Consider the following 20,829-nt stretch of genomic DNA (forward strand, 5'->3'; position numbering starts at 1 on the left):
AGATTTGTCTGTGTCATCCAGCATCTAATTCATCCAGTGCTGCAGTGATTTATGGCACAGCTTTTCCCAGCCTGAATTAGTGGCATCTGAAGGCACCATGAGCAATTCACTGTAACTTGCTTCTGTCCTCACCATGGTCTGGGTGGTTAAGGATCCCACATCATCCTAACTGAACAGCACACATTCAGTGCAACTGCCAGAGAGGAAAACACACAAATCAGCGTGTGTAGTGGGCACACATGCTGTTTACACATTCCCTAAAACCGCCCTGCAGTCCCAGCTGATACCTGTTTTTCCCCTAAATCCAGAGACAGCAGTGCCCAATGCTGCTGTCAGTCACACCACTCACCTCCGGGACATGGAGCGGAGAATCTTACGACTCTTGCTCAAGTTCTCACTTGTATTCACCAGCTGAAGAGAGACAGAAGTTACTTGTCAGTTAAAAAAGCACACAGCTGCTCTGGAAAGATGCACGTGAAAGCAGCTGGAGTGGAAATGCTGCGATGAATTATAGGACCAAGGACGACCATGTACTCTCAAAATTCAGACAAAACATAGTTTTCTACCCACAATACCAGCTGGAATTTGCCTCTTTTCTAAGGAGAAATAAAGACTTTTGTGCATACTTGTTGTGACAGGTAGAAGAATTATAAAAGAAAGGCCTCATAAAATCAGGCCTGCTCTATTAAATTAATAGCTAGCCTGTCATTTCTTCTAAGAGTAGTTAAACAATTTGCAAGTTCCCATGCAAAAACAATCTTGGTGTGAAAGGCTCATTAACACAACAACCTATTCTTGGGTTGAAAAATAAACAGTAAGATCTGTTCCATGAGAACCCATAAAGAAAAAATGTAAACAACCTGAATCTTAGCATGTACACACAAATCACCTTCTCACCAAAAAATGTAGTAAGAAAACTACCAGCCAATAGGTGTTGCACACAAGGTCTGTGAAAACTGTATAAAGTAAGTTATATCAATAAAGAATTGGCTTTTCCCACATGAAGAAAATGGGAGTCGGCTAACTTACTACAGTTCATACTTTCCCTTAGATACATACAAAGATACACAATTTGACCACTTTCTGCCTCTTTAATATACAAATATCAGAAAGTTGGCATTAGCTTCTTTCATTAAGATTCATTTCATTATTCTAGTTGTTAACACCAGAAGAAAGTGATACTGATGTGTTCACCTCAGTGCACATCAAACTGTTTGAAATGCTGCTCAAGTTCTAACAAAGAAGGAACTATGCTGCACTGACAGGTCTAAATGACTCCGTGGGTACTACCTCAGCACTGTTAATGGATAATCCATTTCAGCTTTGTAATGAAATGAACTGCCCAGCATACCCGGTCAGCTACTAAGAAGCATGTAAAGAAGTATAGTATAGACAACTAAAAAAGGTATTGCTTCACAGACACGATTCATGATGCATGGCCACTGGTCTCCAGGTAAGATTTCACTATTCCACTTCCAAACCTCCTAGGGAAGTGAACGGTAAGCCAGGTCACTTGTATCACAGAAACCTGCCTGCACAATTCCTCTGTAGTTGAACATACTGCTCTCAAACTACAAAACTGCTTGTATGTTTCTCTGCACTGAGACGGACTGTTCAAACCATCAAATCCATCTTGAAATCTTCTAAGCTCTGAATGGACTTGAAAACTATCTAAAGTCCATTCAGAGCTTAGTAGATTTCCAATCCTCACTATGAAAGAACAAGAAGAAAGTCTGCTTCCAGCTGGAATGTGGGGTTCACAAATTCCACAACTCACTGCCTAAGAGGCTCACAACAGAAGTCACAGGCACAGTTTAGTGATGAACATAGCAGTGTTAACTGTTGGACTCAATGGTCTTTGAGGCCTTTTCCAACCGAAACAATTCTATGCTTCTATGAATGATCTGTTGAGACACTGTGACATTTGGAGGACTAATATTTTTTATTTAGCTAAAGGACAAAAACAATACCTACAAATCTTAAGATCAATTTCCTTTCCTGCTTTCTAACCAAAATTTTGCAACAGGACAAATCAAGTTCTGACTGAAATTACAGAACTACTTAAATGAAAAAGCTACAGGCTTTGTTGCAATGAGTAGAGAGAACTCCCAAGAACAGGGGTATGCATTTTGTTTTGGCAAAATGGGCTTATTTGCCAAACTCGGTCACTCACCTAAAAGCTTTACACTGGGGGATTCCCTGCACACACAGAAAATCCCATCAGTTTCTTAGTTCAAAAATCTGTCAGTTTTGCATACATGTATAAACAAAACAAGTGACTCTTTTTTAAGCTTTCACAGCAGAAGCAGAGCTTTTTGAACCAAGGATGAGGAATAAGCATCTTGTCTGACAACTTTTCTCCCTCCCTGCAAATATTGGAAAGCTAGTAATTAATTACTCTTCTACTGAATTTATTTTCATTACAAAAACATTATAACTGCTTCCAAAATGTTAAGTTTTATTTTTAATCTAGTCACAAGGCAACTCCTTAACAATTTTCTAATCTGTAACTTTTCCAGTAATGCTATTTTTTCTAGCAGACCTATAGGTCTAAATCTCCCATCTTGCACAGACACAGCAGCAGACGTTTGACCACCATGCTTTGGACCCTTCTACAGTAATTATTTTTCTTTTACGAGAACACATAGAAATGTGGCAGCCTGAATTTGGTCTGTAAAAATACCCCATGGGATTACTACGCCTAGGAAGGTCCCTGAGAGCAATTACTGGCATACAGCTCCCACTAAAGGGCCATCAGATTGTTTCAAAGCATGCCCAGTTTCCTGCTTACCCTGCTCTTGGTGCGCTCCAGCTGCTCCCGCTGCTCCCCCAGCTCCTCGATGATGTCCGTGCCAATCTGGTCGGTCTCTGCAGCGATTCGGTGCGAGCGCTCGATGCTCTCGCTGGCTCGGTTCAGACTGTCTGTGCCCTGCAGAAGCAGCACCCTCTGTGACTGCAGGTTAGTCTGAAAAACAATGGGATGCTTAACTGTTAAGCACAAAGACAGAGGTATTAGGCATCTGACATTAAAAAGTTAGAGTGTGACTCCATAGGCCATCCATCTGTATTAGCTATAAATACTTCTTATGTTAACTGATGCAGCCCAGTTAATTTTGGCCGAGCCTTGTTCACTTTGTAAGATTATGGCCAAATCTGGTTAAATTTCGAAAAATTATACAGCACTGAAGAGTTAAAACAGTTCCAAGAAACCGTAACAATTTACTCTTCCATCAAAGAACATCTACATGAAAATAGTATCATTCTTTTCCAGATGCTAACTTTTACTTCCATTCACATTTAAAGTCAGCCTTATTTATGACTTCACAGTTGGTTGCCAGGGAGATAATTAAGAGTTTACAGTCAAAAGGATTAGGAACAAACAGCACTAACAGATGGACTGCTAAGTAAAAAAGATCTTCTTTTCATGCCAGTAGCCTGGGCTAGAGGATAAGGAATGGTTGCTGACCTTGGGGTCAGAAGGTAGCTCAAAATAAAGTGTTTTCTTAAGCTTCAGAAAGTCTAATCTATCACCCTGCTGTCAGGTTTTAGAGAAATCAGTCAAAAGGAAACAAATACAAACATTTCCCAAGCTACAGCAGAAGGAAATACTAAGCAAAGAACCCCCTTCAAACCATCCTCATCTAAGGCAGAAAAATGAAAAGCCCAACTCCATGAACTTTCTGTACAGATGACAGCACTTAGAAGACAATAAGGAGATTCAGTCTCATTAGCTCAAATATCTCTAAGCCTATCTGGTAAACAAGAAATTGCTGTACTTCTTGCATTGTAGCAGCAAAACCATAGCAAAGAAAGTGCTAGAGGAAAAGTCCTTATATTTTCTTGAAATTATTTACACTAAGATCACTTAAAAGATAATTCTACCAAAGAACCTATACAGTGTATAATTCACACTTTGCTAGTTTTGGAGATTAGAACTAGCTGAATTAACTTTTTTTCATTAAGTAGCATCACTTCTGTGTTTTCACGTCTGTAGGGGAATAATTAAACTAAGAGTTTCAGTACAGAATGTTGTGCAAATTACTAACTGCATGGCTTTCAAGGAGTTCCATTTTGACTACATTCCTATCTTTGTTTTAGAAGAGAAAAGCTCTTCTCTGAGTTCCAGGTGTTCTTTCTCCTCCCTGAGATATTCATGTTACATGTAGAGAGATATACAGGGAGTTACAAAAGCACAGAGGTGGCTTAAAGTAGAAACACAATAAACAATGCATCTGCAATACTGCTTTTGCACAATCACAGCAATGTAAAATAAAATTGACATCTAATCCTTACACTCTGTTCGTTTTCTGTGGCAAAGATTCCATATTTGGTATCGCCTTGGTTTCCACGGCCCAATCCCAGATCTGTGCTTCTCATCTCTCTCTGGAACATGGACAGGTCTCTTCTGTAGGCTCGGATTTTGCTCATCATTTGGTTGCGGAAAGGCACAGGAGCATACTTCAGTTCTTCCTCCATTTCCCGCAGCTTTAACAAAAGAAAGCGTGTTTATTCTTTATTTCTATAACAAAGAAATAATATATTCTATATTCTGCTATTCTTAGCAGCGGCCATACTCAAAACTCAGCACCAGATGAAGGGATTCACATGTTTGTGCTAGACTGGCTGAGGGGGATAACCCCAAACTCCATGCCCCATCTAGTATTGAGTACACCATGCTACCCAATGCTGTTGAGCCCATGTGCGTTTTCAGATACACAGCACTTCAATAAAAAAAATCTCAAGCTAAAACACTTGATTTTTTTTTCGGAAACAATCACTCTAAATTTCAAAATTTGCATTTCTCACTTTCTTATAGTTTAAGCATTGATACGATAAGTATCAGCTTTCTATCTCTGTGCAACAGAGACATCATCATAGAATGGTTTGGGTCAAAAGGGACCTTAAAGATCACCTTGTTCCAACACCCCTGCTGTGGGCAAAGACACCTTCCACTAGACCAGGTTGCTCAGAGATCCATCTAACCTATTCTTGAGCACTTCCAGTCATGGGGCATCTAGAGCTTCCCAGGAAAACTGTTCCAGTGTCTCACCAACCTCACAGCTCCTAACACCCAATCTTAACCCTACCCTTTGTCAGTTTAAAGGCATTACCCCATGTTCTATCACTACCTGCCCTTGCTCAAAGTCCTCCTTCAGCTCTCTTGTAGCTCCCTTTAGGTACTGAAAGGCTGCAACAGGGTCACCCCAGAGCTTCCTCTTCTACAGGCTCAGCAACCCCAACTCTCTCAGCCTTTCCTCACAGCAGAGGTGCTCTATCCCTCTAATCATCTCATGGCCCTCCTCTGGACTCACTCCAGCAGGTCCTTGTCCCTGCTGTGCTGGCACCCAGAGCTGGATCAGCACTGCAGGTGGGCTCTCAGCAGAGCAGAGCAGAGGGGCAGAATCCCCTCCCTGGCCCTGCTGCCCACACTGCTTTGAATGCAGCCCAGGACACGTTTGGCTCTCTGGGCTGAGTGCCCATGGCTGGGTCATGTCCAGCCTCTCACCCAGCAGCAGCCCCAAGTCCTTCTGGGCAGGGCTGCTCCATCTGTTCATCCCCAGCCTGTGCTGATACCAGGGGTTGCCCTAAACCGGTTAAACAACCATGCACTTGGTCTTCTTAAACCTCATGAGATTATGTCTCACTTCTTCAGCTTGTCCAGGTCCCCCTGGATGGCCTCCCATCATTCAGATGTGGCAAACACACCCTTAGCTTGGCGTTACCTGAAAACCTGCTGAGGGTGCACTGAATCCCACTGCCTGTGTCATTAATGAAGAGATTAAGTAACACTGGTCCCAGTATGGACCCCAGGGGACACCACTTGTCCCTGATGTCCATCAGGACTCTGAGTTGTTGACTATCACCCACTGGATGTGACCATCATCCAATTCCTTATCCACATGACAGTCCACTCATCAAGTCCATGTCTCCTGTTTAGAGAGAAGGGTGCTGGGGAGGACCATGTCAAAAGCTTTACAGAAGTCCAGACAAATGACACCTGCACCCTTCCCTTGTACAGTGGAGTCACTCCATCAAAGGAGGCAACTGGCTTGGCCAGGCAGGATTTGTCCTTGTTGAAGCTATGGTGGCTGTCCCAACCCTCCCTGTCCTTCATGTGCCTTAAGCTATCTCCCAGAAGGATCTGTTCCATGACCTCCCCAAGCACAGAGCTGAGGCTGACAGGTCAGTAGCTTCCAAGATCCTTCTTTCTACCTTTCTAAAGATGGGTACAGTCCCCTTTTCCAGTCACCTGGGACTTCACCTGACTGCTATGACTTTTTCAAATACCACAGACAGTGGCTTAGCAACTACATCGGCCAATTCCCTCAGGACTCTGGGATGCATCTCATCACATCCCATAGATGTATATATGTTCAGGTTCCTCATGTGATCATGAACTTGGTCATCCCCTAAAGGAAGGAATTTGCTCCCACAGTCCTGGCATGGCAATCCACTAACCTGAGAGATGTGGAAAGAGACCTTACCACTGAAGACTGTGGTAAACAAGATGTTGAGTACCTCAGTCATCTCCTTATTCAGATCTATGGCATGGGTAGGCACGGCACCAAATCCATGCTCTGAATATCCAGGCTTGGCAACTGGAGCTACAATTTGCAAGTCCCGAGATTCTAGATGTGTGAATTTTCACATCAACTTCTAATGACAGTTGTAACAAATTCAAAACGCTTAAAGCTGTATGCCAACATGAGATCTCTTACAGAAGGAGCTCCACATCTCATACATCACCTAGAGATACCCATCAATAAACCCCAGTAAGTTAGGGGGATACTTTATGATAATACACATCATGTCCAGCTGTGACTAAAAAACAACCTAATAAACCGCACATTGAAATATGAGAAGAAAGCTTATCTATTATGTCTTGTTTTAAAAGATAAGTCACGTGACTTTTTTGGTGCTGCTCCATATTACCTGCTGTCCAGCAAGCCTATACACTACTACAGAAAGATCAGACAGGTGAAGACCAACATGAGAAAAGACAGTAGGGCAATAAAATCCCCAAGCAGCAGATTCTCTATGTGCCTGCGCTAAAACATCTAGCAATTTTAATTGCACCTCCACCCCTCTACCTTTTTCAACAAAGTGAAGGCAAGTATCAAAACTGAGCACTCAAAACCCCCTCAAAACACACGTAAGAATATTTGTCTACACTTATGTATGTGTATAAGTATACACAACAGTCTTAACAAACACAGATACACCTATCAGATCTATCATCAAACAGTAAAAAAAATTAAACTCCTGCCTGCCAGAATAGGATCCATAACCAAGTCACTTTAGTGGATACGGTCCTTTTTAAGGCGGCAGTCTTTCAAGCATCAGGGAGGCTGGAAGCCTCACACTCACCGTCTCATTGGCTTCACGCTGCTTCTCATCGAATTCTCGAGCCAGTTTTTTCCTCTCCTCTGGGAAAGTAAAAGCAGTATGTCAGATAAACTACAGAGAAATGACAACAGAACTCCAACTCAATCCATTAAAACAAGGGAGCTGCCACAGACAGCTGACTGCAGAACACCAGGTCAAAATTTATCTCAAATGGGAACAGCTTGTTCTTATGACAATGTTTCAGAAGGGAGTGGGGCAAGAGAGCAGAAGTCCCTCTTCCAAATGCTGGACACTGCCTCTGGTAGACAAAAGAAGTAATTTTTCAAATATTTTTCTGACCTACTGTCCTTCAATGTCCACTGACAGAATTGCATGTCGAAAAACATTTAGTATGAAAGAACAGCAAAGAAGGCACATTGGTAAACAGCTCATGAATTATTTCTTATTTTTTTGCAAACACTTGGCAAGATGACTGGAGGCTGAAACGATAATTTGATTTGAACAGAACATCAAGTCAGTCTACATTTTCAAGTGAGCCCTGAAGATCCTGGCAGATCTGGCAGTCTGCATTTCCATGGTCATAAAGTACCTGAGTACACAGGATAAGCATTTCAGAGTTCTCTAAGATAAAAGACACCACCACGGTATCACCTCAGGTTCATGGACTAAAGCCTGAACGCTCTTCTGGAATGACATGAGCTGTTTGAATCAGCCAACAACACTAGACATTTTAGTTGTTTGAGACAGTCATTTACTCAGACCTGTGTAAATGCTAGCCCAAACCTAGGGTTTTGGAGACCAAAAAATGGGGTCCATTGCTGTTACTCTATTTTTAAACAAAACCTTAAGGCATGCATTTTTCATGTGTTAAGAAGTTACCATATCTCTCCAACATCCACCATTGATGAAAGTCTAAATCTGAAATTTTCTTTATCTCAGCTAATCAAAAACACATGTTCTGTAATCTTTTGCAAAAGCACTGAAGATGAACATCAGAGGACTGTTGTAGAATACTGCAAACAAAACCAAATTCTATCAGAAATCTGATAACTATGTACCTAGCTCAATTCACCTCTCTCAAAAGATTATTATTCAGTCTTAAACAAAATTCTAAGCAGCAGAAAATGCAGACTGCAATCTTGGTAAAACTCCTCCAATTTGATTAAAGACAAAATTACATGCAACATTATAAAAACATAATCACAGTAAAAAAAACTCTTTTGATAATGCCTTTTGGTAAGCACAGTCCTCTCCAAAAGAAGAAGCTTTTAAACCACTGAGATCTCAACAGAAGATAGGAAAAAATTTGAAGTGTTCAGAACATTGATATACAGCTCCTCTCACATACACAACATGCCTAAGCTGTGGACTTTCCTTCCTAGCTCAAAATCTCAGATTAAGCCCAGTATTTGAACTGCAGAGAACTTAAGACAGAACTAAAACCAGTCATCTAAAGAAGCAGCTGTGGCCTCACGTAGCGCATGGAATTATTACAGACTAAGCTACAACATGACTGCTAATATATTACACATCAGCTGGTACCAGGAAATGCAATTTCACATCCCAATTTATTCAGAAAGAAATGATGACTTAGAAGGTTCCTGAATACACTCTCCTCAACTTCCTCCACTTTTGTGCTGATGCCACTTTTTGTGTAGCTGGGTTACAAGTGAAATTATGGACATGAACTGTGGAAAAACAGCCTTTGGAAGTAATTTATTTCATACAGGTCATTTCACTAATCTAATTCAAGCAGTGAATTAAACCCACTGCTGTCTCAAAGTCATGGAAACCCATCACAGAACTGGAAAAGCAGCATTTCCCTGCTCTGTTTCTCCCTTGCAGACTAAGAAGATGCTGCACTTTAAAGCTTACAGCCAAAGAAATGCCAGCTTCCAAAAGGCACAGAATCATGGAATGCTTTAGGTAAACCAAGCAGCAATAGCCTGAGACCCTTTTGTCTACAGGCCAACAAGAAATCAATCAACGTGGCTTGAAAACGTTCTACTGGATCTGGCCAGTGTCCAGAAACACCAAAACACACTGAGAGATTCCCTTGGCCTTGCCCTGCATTGAGCCACAACTCAAAGCACACAGACAGAACTTGCAGCAGCAAAATGCAGCAGCACTGCCTGTGCCACAGCAGCATTACCTACATGATCATTGACATTTCACTGATTAATTTCCAATCAGAAAGAGATTCAGCTGGAAAGTATAGCTAACTCAATTCATGTAGACCAAAACACATTATTTGAAACTTATCCAGGCTGTTTCCCCTTCTTACAAAATTGGAAGGGGAAAAAAGAGTGTTTCTAGAATTAGGAATTTGTCATCTTGTTTATATAGAGTGAAACAGCATTTCCAAACCTCTGCCTCTCAAAGATGTCCCAAGGACTACAGATTCTGTGTTGCTTTAGGAGCATGTGAATTGTCTTAAAAGAGTACTCTAAAGAGTACTTTTATCACCTCCTGAATATTTCAGGATCAGGTAACTCAAAAAATAAAGATATGCTCCCCTCCTCATAAGTACAAGAAGCAAGCAAAGAACATTAGTAGAGTGGAATGACTCTACCAGATAGACAAATTTCTAAATCTTAAATTCTCTTGGAAACACTTTCAAAAAATAGTGCCAGGATTTTTGCAGAAAAAAAATTAGAACAATTGTATTAAAATTCCTTAGCATGTCTGAAAATTCAACTTGCAATTACTTGCAATCTATTGAAAAAAATCCCAAGTATTGCAAAAATGGTTGCCTGTAAATACTCCATTTAAGCCCATGGCTCAGAATTCATTGCTCATGACTAGCACAATGTCAAGGAGACCTGAGTTTTACTTCACCACAAAACTGATCATGCTCATTTCTATAGGAAAATAAGGATATCTACGAGAAAAGGTATTGCTTCTTTTAAGCTTTTTACCTTTGTTGACAACTAGCGAAATTAAGTCAGGTTTGCAAGTTGTCATTTGTGGGTTTCAACACCTTTCTTGTACCAAACTTTCTGGAAATGCTGATGACAAGGACTGTGACCCTGAATTTAGCTCATTATTAAACATTAAGCCAGGTAAGAAACATGATATTAAGTGTTTCATGCTCAGCGTTATCTAGCACACACTGGTATATTCTGAACAAACTGCTCCTATGATTTTACACAAAACTGATCAACTTTGGAGAATGGCAGAATGGCAGAATGTGGCTGACAGCCCCTGCCCATCACTGGGGTACAAAACCCAAGCTGAGCTACAGCAGTGGATTATATTTCTCATAGGAAGGGTTTAATCAGAGGCATTTAATGACACTGGCAAAATTCCCCTTGTCACATCGCTTCCCTTTCTGCTTCTCAGAACACTGCCAAGTATCAAGGACTGAATCAGAAGCCCAGGTCCTTACAGAGCAGTGTTCTGTCAGAGCTTTTTATCCACTGGTGTGGTATAAAGAATACCTGTAAAACCAGCTTGTGCTTCTAACACAACTTAGTGTGGCTATAATGACAGATTTTCTCTATTTTATAGAGCACATAGTACACAACCCAAACTTTTAAAACAGTCATTTGAAATGCAAACATTCTCCAACAAATCTACAGACACCTCTGGGAAGTTCTGACAATAAAAACTGCTTCTATTTCTGCCAATGATGTTTTAAATGTGAATCCAACATATGAAAATTAAATAATGGGAGGGGGGGGGGACGGGGGGACCCAAACACCCAAAGTACTGCACCTGCTACAGAATCACTGAATCAATTAGGCTGGAAAAGACCTCTGCAGTCATTGAGTCCAACGTGACCTAACACCATGCTGCCAACTAGACCATGGCACTGAGTGCCACATCCAGCCTTTTCTTAAACACTGGCATGGAGGGTGACCCCACCGCCACCCTGAGCAGCTCATTCCAATGCCTAATCACTCCTTCTGTGAAGAAATTCTTCCTAATGTCGAACTTTAACCGCCCCCGGCGCAGCTTAAGACTGTGTCCTCTTGTCCTGGCGCTGGCTGCCTGGGAGAAGAGGTCGACCCCACCTGGCTGCAGCCTCCTTTCGGGTGGTTGTGAGAAGGTCACCCCTGAGCCTCCTGTTCTCCAGGCTAAACTCCAATTCCAAGAGAAACAGCACGAAATAGCACCCAGGTAACAACTCCTCCTCAGGGATCGATACTGTGACCCTAGCACGGCAGTGCTTGCCTACGGGGCTGAAATTTACCAGAGCAGAGGAGCTCCAGGGGAGTGATGCCACACACCTGCAAAGCCACAGGGACACGGCAGCCGCTGAAAACGCCACGGCAGAGCCGCCCGCCCCTCCCAAGAGGCGCCTACCAGAAGCGACGTCCCGAGTCCCTACAGCTGCAAAGCCCCCAACACAAAGTCTTGAGCGGACACTGTTCCCAGCTGCTCAAACACGCCCGTCTAACGAGAAGCACCTCAACACTCCAGCCACGGCCCCGCAGCCGGCGGGGCGGCTCCGACCGGAGGGACCGTGGCCCCGACGGACGTCCGCTCCCCCTCCCTGCCTCACCGGCCGCGCTGCCCCGCAGCCGCTCGGGGACGCCCCGCAGGTCTCCGTGCAGCCCGCGGAAGATGTCGTGCAGCCGCTCCAGGTGCTCCGAGGACGCGGACCCGCGGCCGGCCATGGCCCCGCAGCCGCCGCGCCCCTGGCCCTGCCCCGCCCGGCGCTTCCGCCGCCGGGGCCGCCTCGCGCACTGCCTGCTGGGAGCTGTAGTCCCGGGGGCCGAGCCCGCACCGCGCGGGGGCGCTCCTCCGCCGCCACCACGGAGCGCCCCGGGCCGGCAGCGCCGCTGCGGCTCCCCGGTACCGGCGGGACCCGCCGCTGCCGCAGCCGCCACCGAGCTGCTTCCAGGCCTCGGCGCCCGCCCACGTGTATGCCGTTGCAAGCCCCTTGCCAGGGTTAATGACATCAACCTCGGCGTGAGGTTGTAAAAATGTGTTTCAAACACCACTATCGACAGCCGCCGCTGCGCTGTCTCTACAGACATTTCTCGGCTCCTTAATTGAGGAGTGCGTTTCAGAACGTTTCGAGGGACCCAGGTCGGAGTCGTGCGGTGCCCGGGGTAAAACCACTAGCGAGCGGCCGCCGCTAATCCCCGGCCCCCTCACTGCCCCGGCAGGCGCGGAGGTGTGGCTGCACGGTTGTGGGCGAGGCCAAGGCGGGAGAGGTGGTGGCCGCGGGGTGGGGTCTGCGCGGCCAAAGGCGGACCCAAAGGGGCGGGCCGGGGGCTGCGGGAGCCGTACGCAGGCGGTGCGTGGGCAGCTGGCGGCAGCGATGCTCAACTGCTGGGAAGCCGCGCTGGGCGCCGCCGTCTCCGTCCCCGTCCTTCTTTTCGTGGCAGCGCCCTACATCAGGTGCGTCTTACCGAGCGCATCCCCTGCCCTTCGCGTATGTTCAGCCCCGCAGAGCGGCGCGCGTTGGGGTGCGGAGCCGGCGCGCCTCGCGTCTCAGCGCGTGTGTGTGTGTGGCGGGAGTGTGAACAGCGGGAAACCCGTCCTACAGCCCGCGCTGGGGCCGGGAGTTATTGAGGCCTCCCCACTCCAGCGGCCCGGTGACACTGCCGCGCTCCGCGGCTCGCTCAGCCCTGGCACCGCCCGTCGCGTTCCCCGGGCTCTGCCCCGGCACCGCCGCGGAGCAGCGGCAGGGGGCGGGGCCCGCGTTCGCCTTAGCGGGCGGCAGCGCAGCCCATTGGCCAAAAGGCCCCGGGGCGCGCGGCAGCAGCCAATGGGAGCCGTGGCTCCACTTGACGCACGGACGGGGCGGGGCCCGGGGGCCGGACCGCGCTCGGGAAAGCGCGGGGGACTCGGGGACGCGTTCCCGGTGTCCCGGTCACGGCACGATCGTGACCCGCCGCTTCATCTGAGGGCGTCCATGACTCCCTGGGGCCCAGCGGTGAGCAGCCCAAATGTTGATGCGAACCCCCAGGTTCTGGGTGCTCAGCCCCAGCCAGAGCTCCCTAAAGAGGCAGAGGTGACTGTGCCTCCACTCTTGCAGGCGGTATGTCGCTGGAGGACGGTGTAAGTCGACAGCAAGGCTGGAGGGGAAGGTGGTGATAATCACAGGAGCCAACACAGGCATCGGGAAGGAGACCGCCAGAGACCTCGCGCAAAGAGGCAAGTGCAGTCTCGTCAGCAGACATCCCTGTGCAGCTGGGGTGGCTGTGCCTTGTGTCAGGAGTCCCTTTTCTGGACCTAAGGAAGACGTGTTGTAGGCTTATACTGAAGTAAACGGGATTCCAGAGTTACTGCAGATGAGCCAAAGTGCTGTTCCTTCAGCGGCTGTAACCACTGAGGTGCAAGTTCCCAGTTCCTCAACTGTTTTCATTGCTTGGACTCCAAAAATGTGCCTTGGGGACATGAAAATGCTTTGCACTGCAACTGCTTCCAGAGGACTGGGAAAGTTCCTGGGTTCTGCTTGTATGAAGCTGGGAAATGCCATAGGTCCACAACTGTGTGGTTTAGTTATTTTCTGTTTCAGGCTAATATGATGTAAATGTTATTTGGGTAACTGGTAAGAAGATTAAACTACGTGTTCACAGTCCGTTTAGAAATTACTCTGGCTGGAAGCCATCACCTTTATGTACTCTTGGCTTGATGCTCCCATTATAGAGGCAGATACAACCCTATCATACCAGTGTTCTTGTGTGCACTCCTGACCTAGGAGAACCTGGACAGAGGCACTTAAGATGTGCATTTGCATGATCTGAAAGCATCTTTCAGCTGGAGTGTAGCTCACAATTGACTGTGAAAGGCTTTGTCCCTTCCAGCCCCCCCCACTGATGCCAGTTCCCTAAAGAAACAATGTATTGTTTGTAATTGCTGTGCATGGTCAGCCTACTTGTCATAGCCTTGATCATCCAGTGTGCTCCAGTGATCTCAGTTTCTGTTCCTGTTGTTTCCCTCTCCCCTCCTTGCAGGTGCGAGGGTAATTATTGCCTGCAGAGACATAGCAAAGGCAGAAGCTGCAGCCAGTGAAATCCGAGCTGAGACAGGGAACCAGCAAGTCATTGTGAAAAAACTGGACTTGGCTGATACGAAGTCCATCCGGGAGTTTGCTGAGAACTTTCTTGCAGGTACAGTCTTTAGATTCTTCCTTTTAGTGAGAGTATTTTACAGAGGACTGCTGTCTGCTCTTCTAACCATTGCCAAATCCCTGCCCTGCTTGTCTCTATGCTTCTTGGGTAATGTGGTTCACAACAGCAGCTGGTTAGAGCTAGATTGTGGCAGGAGATGTGTCCTTTTTTTAAGGTGATGTGGCTGCAAGTCGGACAGCGAGGGGTGACTTGTGCTACCTTCTTGTTCGCATTCTCTGTTTCCTTGTTTAAGGATGTCTGTTGTTTCTTGCAGAGGAGAAGAAACTCCATGTTCTCATTAATAATGCTGGGGTAATGTTATGCCCTTACTCCAAGACTGCTGATGGCTTTGAGATGCATCTGGGAGTCAATCATCTTGGTAAGGCCAGTGGAATCATGTTTGCACTCAATATGGAATCATAGAAGGGTCAGATGGTTTGGGTTGGAATTGCCATTAAAGATCATCTTCTAATATCAGCATCTGTTGCAAAATGCCAAAGGAAAATCCTGCTTTCAGGTTTTCTCTTCCTCATTCTTCCTTTTAACAGGAAGGATGGAGGACCAGAGTCAGAGTTCTGGAGATGCAATGTGGTGAATTTTACAGTTTAAGTATCAGTTTAAGTATCTGTATGTGTTACCTGGGACATTTTGAAATGCATGACAGCTCCAGCTTTTTGAAGATGAGGAGCAGAACTTGAAGGGCCCAAACAAGTTAATTCAGGGGAAATTAACAGAAACTTTCTTTTTCCCGGACTTGAAATGAGGGCAGCAGTAAGATAGCACATATGAGCAAGCAGGGGAACCTTTCCTACAAGTACGACCTTTCATCTCCCCCGCAGGTCATTTTCTCCTGACTTTCCTCTTGCTGGAGTGTCTGAAGCAGTCTGCCCCAGCCCGCATTGTGAACGTGTCCTCACTGGCCCATCACGGAGGCCGAATCCGCTTCCATGATCTCCATGGGGAGAAGAGCTACAATCGTGGCCTCGCCTACTGCCACAGCAAATTGGCAAATGTGCTCTTCACCCGGGAGCTGGCCAGGAGGCTGCAAGGCAAGTTCCAGAGGCAGCTGGGGTGTTTATCTGCTTGGCTTTCTAAGCACCATGGATGGGGAGATTGGAGTGAAGAAAGAGCTGCAAATGGCCTAGGCAGAAACTGAATGGTTTGAGGCAAATGTCACTCACTGAGAGCTCTTTGCAGGAAGAAAATATCTCCTATCTGTTGAACCAGGAGACTTACAACACAGATTATCTTTACAACAACAGGGTAGAGGAGTTCAGTAGCTTGGCACAGTTGAATGTATCTCATTTTTCTTTGGTGCTTGTCCAAAACTAGCTGCATCCACACACAGATGTAGTATGTGGGTGGAAGCTGAAAACAGAGCTACAACTGCAGTCTCCAATAGAAAAGCTACTGCACACTCAGCTACCTTACAGGTTGGTGGCCTGTAGAACAAGCATGAGATTAGACAGTACCTTATAAGTCACAACATCTGCCACAGTTGTGTCATTCAGTCCTGTTCATAAACTTAACTAGTATTTATTTACTATAACAAAAGCAGTGCCTTCCTCAGGTAATTACTATTAGAGTAAGTCAAAAGAGGCAGGTGTTCTCAAAAGCCTGATGGGAACTGCTGCTGGTTTAGCACTCAGGCCCTCTAGCACTTTTTTTTACAGAAGGCACATAATGACTCCTGTCTTTAGAAGGGAGCAGGGGACGCTCCAGTGCCATGGATGAGTGATTTAAACTGCTTCAAGAATCACCATCAAAGGTATTAGCAGAAGTGTTTTTAACCTGGTGTCATGTAAAAGTGTGACTTAACAAAGTTCGATGGCAACGTTCACTCTATTACTTACGTGGAAGACACATACAAAGGAGAACTGATTTAGAATTGAGTTAGAATGATTCCCACAGGACTGGAAACACACTGTGTAAGGAAGACCCTCCTGTTGAATCACAAGGCTCAACATGGACCCCTATGCTTTTTAAACTCCTTAGGGGAATAGGTCCAGTTTTAGTCTCCAGCTTGGATGATTTATATGTAATGGAATTATCTATACAAAGTTTATAATAGTTATTACTGGGTAGCTTCATAGACTAGTAATGTTTCCTCAGTATTAATTCAGCAATCAGTTACCAAGGATTTGTTGCAAACAAAGGGCCTCTGTGCCTTGGTTAAGGAAGGCTCTCTTAGTCTCAGGTAAGAAATCTCAAACCTTGAGAGGCATCCTTGCTCCAGAGTTCCCCACTGTGCAGTCCAGTTGCAGTTTGAGCTGAGGTCCAGTTGGGCTCATCCAAAGGTTTGCTGTTGGTAAAAGGTCTCTGCCTTGAGGAGCAACCTTGAGAGGTGAACCAGCTCAAGGGGATTTTCACCCTGCAGTCATATTGCCTAGCAGGGAGAGCTGTAATATTTATGGAATGGAGTGGCTGGCTTGTATTCAAATTGCATACAGTGGGAAAGGTAGACATGAGACTCAGTGCCTTACATACCTTACAATCCACTTGTTTGTTCCTGGATAAAAGAGTATTGGAGAAGCCATGTGCTACTTGTGTTAACTGCCTGATGGGTGTTCCAAGTTCATGGGTGCTGATACTCACTGGCCTCTGTAGGTTTCCTAGAGGAGTTTTGGCCCATTTATAGCTCAGACCTTTATAGCTTTACCTTCTTTGGAGCCTCTACCAAACTACTGCTGATTTGGCTAAGAGGTCAAGTGTATCCATCACATTCAGCATGCAGTAACTACAGAGGACTTCACTTACTCTCTGTATCCAGGTCTGGACTCCTACTTTAGGTTACAGAATATCTACAGGCAGAATTGAGGAGTGTATTACCCTTCTTTAAAAGACACTTTGATGCATGCAGATTTGTCCTGGACTACTTTATTTTGCCACAGGCACTAAAGTCACAGCAAATGCTCTCCATCCCGGCTCTGTCTCTTCTGAACTGGTCCGGCACTCGTTTGTAATGACTTGGCTGTGGAAGATTTTCTCCTTCTTCTTAAAGACGCCTTGCGAAGGAGCTCAGACCAGTATCTACTGTGCAGTAGCTGAGGAGCTGGACTCTGTGACAGGACAGTATTTCAGGTGGGTGCAAGGTGATGAAGTGATGCTCTGTGGAAGGCAACATTGTTGGCTGGGGAATATGGGACCTACTGTCATTCTTCATTAAGAAGGGACCAGGTAAGAGGCTATCTGGTAAGACTGAAGGTGACAAACACTAGAGCATCACCCCTTCCAAGTTGGTTGTAATTGTGTTAGAAGAAACACCTGACCTGTGCAATACTTCATACAATAGCATGTCCTTTAGTGCTAGAAATATTAATGTATTAATTAAAAGTGCAGGAATGGCTGTCACATGCTCAGAGCTTTAATGCCTAACACTTGGGAAAATTACTTTTCAGTACAACTGTGTAGTTAATGAGGTCAATTCAGTCAGTCCTGGGGGGACCACTTCACTTCCCTTTGTAGTTTTACCCCACTGGAGCAGAAGGGCCTATGCTCTAAGGCAGCTGGAAGAGCTGATGGAGCTGCAGCGACAGGAGGTGAGATATTCAGGTCTGGCATGTGACCAAATAACTTTATCCTTCAGTGTGATAGATTCACCAGCTGGGAGGGACTGTTGCTGGGCTGCTTGTCATGCTGTCATGGTCTTGTTTAGCTCCCATTACAAAACCTGCTATTTTTTTACTTTTTTGACTTACTCCAGGACCCTACATTGTTCTCCTTTTCCCATCACCAAAACCACAGCCTAGAGCAGTTTCAAGTAGTCATCATTCAAGATTTGAAGACTGCCGTTCAAACAGATTCTCACAGATATGTCTGCCAGCTTCCCAGTGTGTGTAGAGCACTGTAACAGCACTGTTTTTTGGGAATGAATACGAAAATTACTCTTCTCCCCCCTCCCCACCTCACATGGGTGCTGTTGGAGCCGCTGTGTCTTTGCAGAGCTTTCTTCTTGTGATTTGTGACCAGATTAGTCTCTGTAATGACATCGCCTGATCTTCATTTGGGAGTTTATACCATCTTAATCAGACTTGAATATATAAATAGACATCTTAAGTCTTCCCCTGACTGTCTGTCACAGGATAAAAATGTAGACTTAACATCCTGAATTACAGAAAACTGGTGGAATTTAACCTCATTTAAAAAAAGGGAGTTTTGGACATGGTGGGAAATGAGAAGCTTCAACACTAATTCACAATTTACATTCAGAAATATTAAAGACTCCATCTATAAACACTGACCTGAATGGAAACCTTACAAGATGCCATTTCCTCTGTGCTCTTAAACTCCCAAGTTGTTGCAGTCAGGACCTGTTTTCCAGACTGAATGCTTTCTGATTGGAGGAGCTGAGAAGAAAGGAGTCACAGTTCAGATGATAATGAAAAAGGGTAACCATACATGGTTATTACAGTATTATTATTCCTGGGCATAAAGTGGGAAAAATAGTTTAGAATGAAGGGCTGTCCAAGTGGCTTTTTTGTAGTGTTTGTTAGGAAATGTGCTCCTGAAGAAGCTTGGTTAGAGTTTATAACCCTTTTTAGTGGTACTAATGAGAATACACATTAATGAGGTTTCTTTAAGAGTTGGAACCACAGATAGAGCTAGACTTGCTTGCCAGTTCTTGGTGTCATTGGGAGAGAGTCTTCCCTAGCTAGTTGGAAAGAAATCTTCTCATGGTGGCTTAGCACCAACCCTTGCTTATTTGCTGGATAGCCTCCCACTGTCCTTGAACTGGTTTTGAATTAAGGTGATAGAGAGCACCTCCTTAAACATTTCAGTGTACTAATGTAGATGGAGATCTTGGATTTAAAAGAATAAAAAGAATGTTTTTCTTACAGTGATTGCCAGCCAGCATATGTGTCTCCACGTGGCCGGGATGACGAGACTGCAAAGAAGCTCTGGAGCGTGAGCTGTGAGCTCCTTGGCATCCAGTGGGACTGAGCAGCACCAAGAGTGTCCCTGGCTGGGCCCAGCGATGCTTCTCTGGGGAACAGCACTGCTGAGAGACCTCAAGAGTAGAATGCTGATACTTCAGCTGCCCTAAGGATGGCTCTGTGGGTACAATATACTTTGAATTTCTGGAATATTACACTTAAGGATTGAGATTTGTAAGCAATCAGTCCCTCTTCCTAGCTGGAGAATTAAGAGCGCTGATGCAGGGAGCAACCTGTTTGTTATCTCACACAGCAGCTCAAGGCTATGGTTCTCTGGCTTTAGAATAGAAAGGGAGGTTGCAGTCTTAGGTCTAGATTATGAAGTAACAAGGAATCACTTTATTTAAAGTTTGGTTGGTATTTTTCCTAACAGCAATAGTTAAAAAGGTAGGACTCTAAACTTATGATCTATGAGATTACTTTCAGTTCCTACTCTTTGAACTGGCAGAACAAGAATACTTTAGGATATTAGATTTTCTGGCAAGGTATACAAAACAAATACTCTAAAGCACACAGAAACAGGTCCTGGCCTTTTTGTGCCAAGCATTAGGTAAAGTTTTTACATGGAATCACTTTCTCTGCACGCTCTGTAAGAAGCTGAATCCTAGCCACTGAGGTGTTTTGGCCCTGAATGCCTACTGATTGCAATGAGTTAACTGAAGGTTAGCAAATCTTCCGAGAACCCAGGTTTTGGTGCAGGTGACCTGGAGGTTAAAAGCTGCAGGAGGGCTGCAATTTTGCACAGGCAAGTTATTAAAAAATCAACACCTCTCTTGTGAAGCATTGAACAAAGATGGTGTAAAAGTTGTTACACTAAATCCCCCAAGCTGCACTTTAAATGACTTTAGAACCTAGAAAACAGAGCAGAATGAATAAGGAACATCTCAGTCATGCTAAAAAATATTAAACAGCTTCAGCTGAGACTTTAAGCTTTAAATGACACCAAACTCCCTAGAGCTAAATAGCTGAAGCAGGAGGCAGGACTATCTTGGTATTATGGTCAAGCTGGCTCCAGGACAGGAAGGTAAGACTTGCACAGAAATCCTTGCATTTGTCTGCCCAGCAGTTACTGGTTGCCAAGGCTGCCAGCCTGCCCCTGCAGGACCACACAGCTTGCACTTCCACAGAGCACTGGGACTGCTCCCTTGGAACTCCAGTGTTACGTGAGTGCAAATTGCTGGAGTGTGATCCATAATCAGAGATTATTTCTGAAAGAGTTAAGCAGTCAGAAACCAAGTGCCACAGCTCATAGGATTATCTTCTGCTTCTGAAAAAAAAGCCTGGAAGTTTTTGGACTTACATATGAGCCTGCCACTGTGACCAACTGCCAGTTTTGGAAAACAAATGCTAATTTTAATTCTTCCTCTCTGGATACTGTCTATGCAGATCAGTCCTGTGCTACCTCTGGGCAATCCTAAATAAAGCCATTTTCCTTTTACAACTGGACCCTGTATCTTCTTTCAATAATGCTGAATCAG

At 45.1% G+C, this 20,829-nt stretch overlaps 2 protein-coding genes across 2 annotated transcripts in view; one reads left to right on the forward strand and one right to left on the reverse strand.

Moving 5' to 3' along the window:
• The window catches only part of VTI1B (vesicle transport through interaction with t-SNAREs 1B), a 13,343-nt gene extending 996 nt beyond the window's left edge, over window positions 1-12,347 (reverse strand). Inside the window, 8 exon segments of the mRNA XM_066321386.1 lie at window positions 350-411; window positions 2,792-2,965; window positions 4,294-4,485; window positions 7,369-7,427; window positions 11,855-12,002; window positions 12,004-12,070; window positions 12,072-12,134; window positions 12,136-12,347. Coding sequence (XP_066177483.1) covers window positions 350-411; window positions 2,792-2,965; window positions 4,294-4,485; window positions 7,369-7,427; window positions 11,855-12,002; window positions 12,004-12,070; window positions 12,072-12,134; window positions 12,136-12,332 — 962 coding nt within the window. The 5' untranslated portion in view covers window positions 12,333-12,347.
• Window positions 12,348-12,444: 97 nt separating this feature from the next.
• LOC136362654 (retinol dehydrogenase 12-like) lies at window positions 12,445-20,792 on the forward strand. Its single transcript, XM_066321387.1, has 7 exons — window positions 12,445-12,699; window positions 13,340-13,458; window positions 14,262-14,417; window positions 14,692-14,796; window positions 15,257-15,466; window positions 17,309-17,498; window positions 19,256-20,792. The coding sequence occupies exons 1-7, from the start codon at window positions 12,620-12,622 to the stop codon at window positions 19,356-19,358; spliced, it is 963 nt and encodes a 320-aa protein (XP_066177484.1). The 5' UTR covers window positions 12,445-12,619; the 3' UTR covers window positions 19,359-20,792.
• Window positions 20,793-20,829: the final 37 nt, after the last annotated feature.

The sequence above is a fragment of the Sylvia atricapilla genome, chromosome 6 (assembly GCF_009819655.1).
Source record: "Sylvia atricapilla isolate bSylAtr1 chromosome 6, bSylAtr1.pri, whole genome shotgun sequence".
NCBI lineage: Eukaryota > Metazoa > Chordata > Aves > Passeriformes > Sylviidae > Sylvia > Sylvia atricapilla.

Excerpts from the sequence above, each read along its gene's own strand:
- LOC136362654 (XM_066321387.1), top strand. The coding sequence starts at position 12,620 with ATGCTCAACTGCTGGGAAGCCGCGCTGGGCGCCGCCGTCTCCGTCCCC. Across the intron at positions 12,700-13,339 it reads GTGGCAGCGCCCTACATCAG|GCGGTATGTCGCTGGAGGAC; the intron begins GTGCGTCTTACC and ends CCACTCTTGCAG. Across the intron at positions 14,797-15,256 it reads TCTGGGAGTCAATCATCTTG|GTCATTTTCTCCTGACTTTC; the intron begins GTAAGGCCAGTG and ends TCTCCCCCGCAG.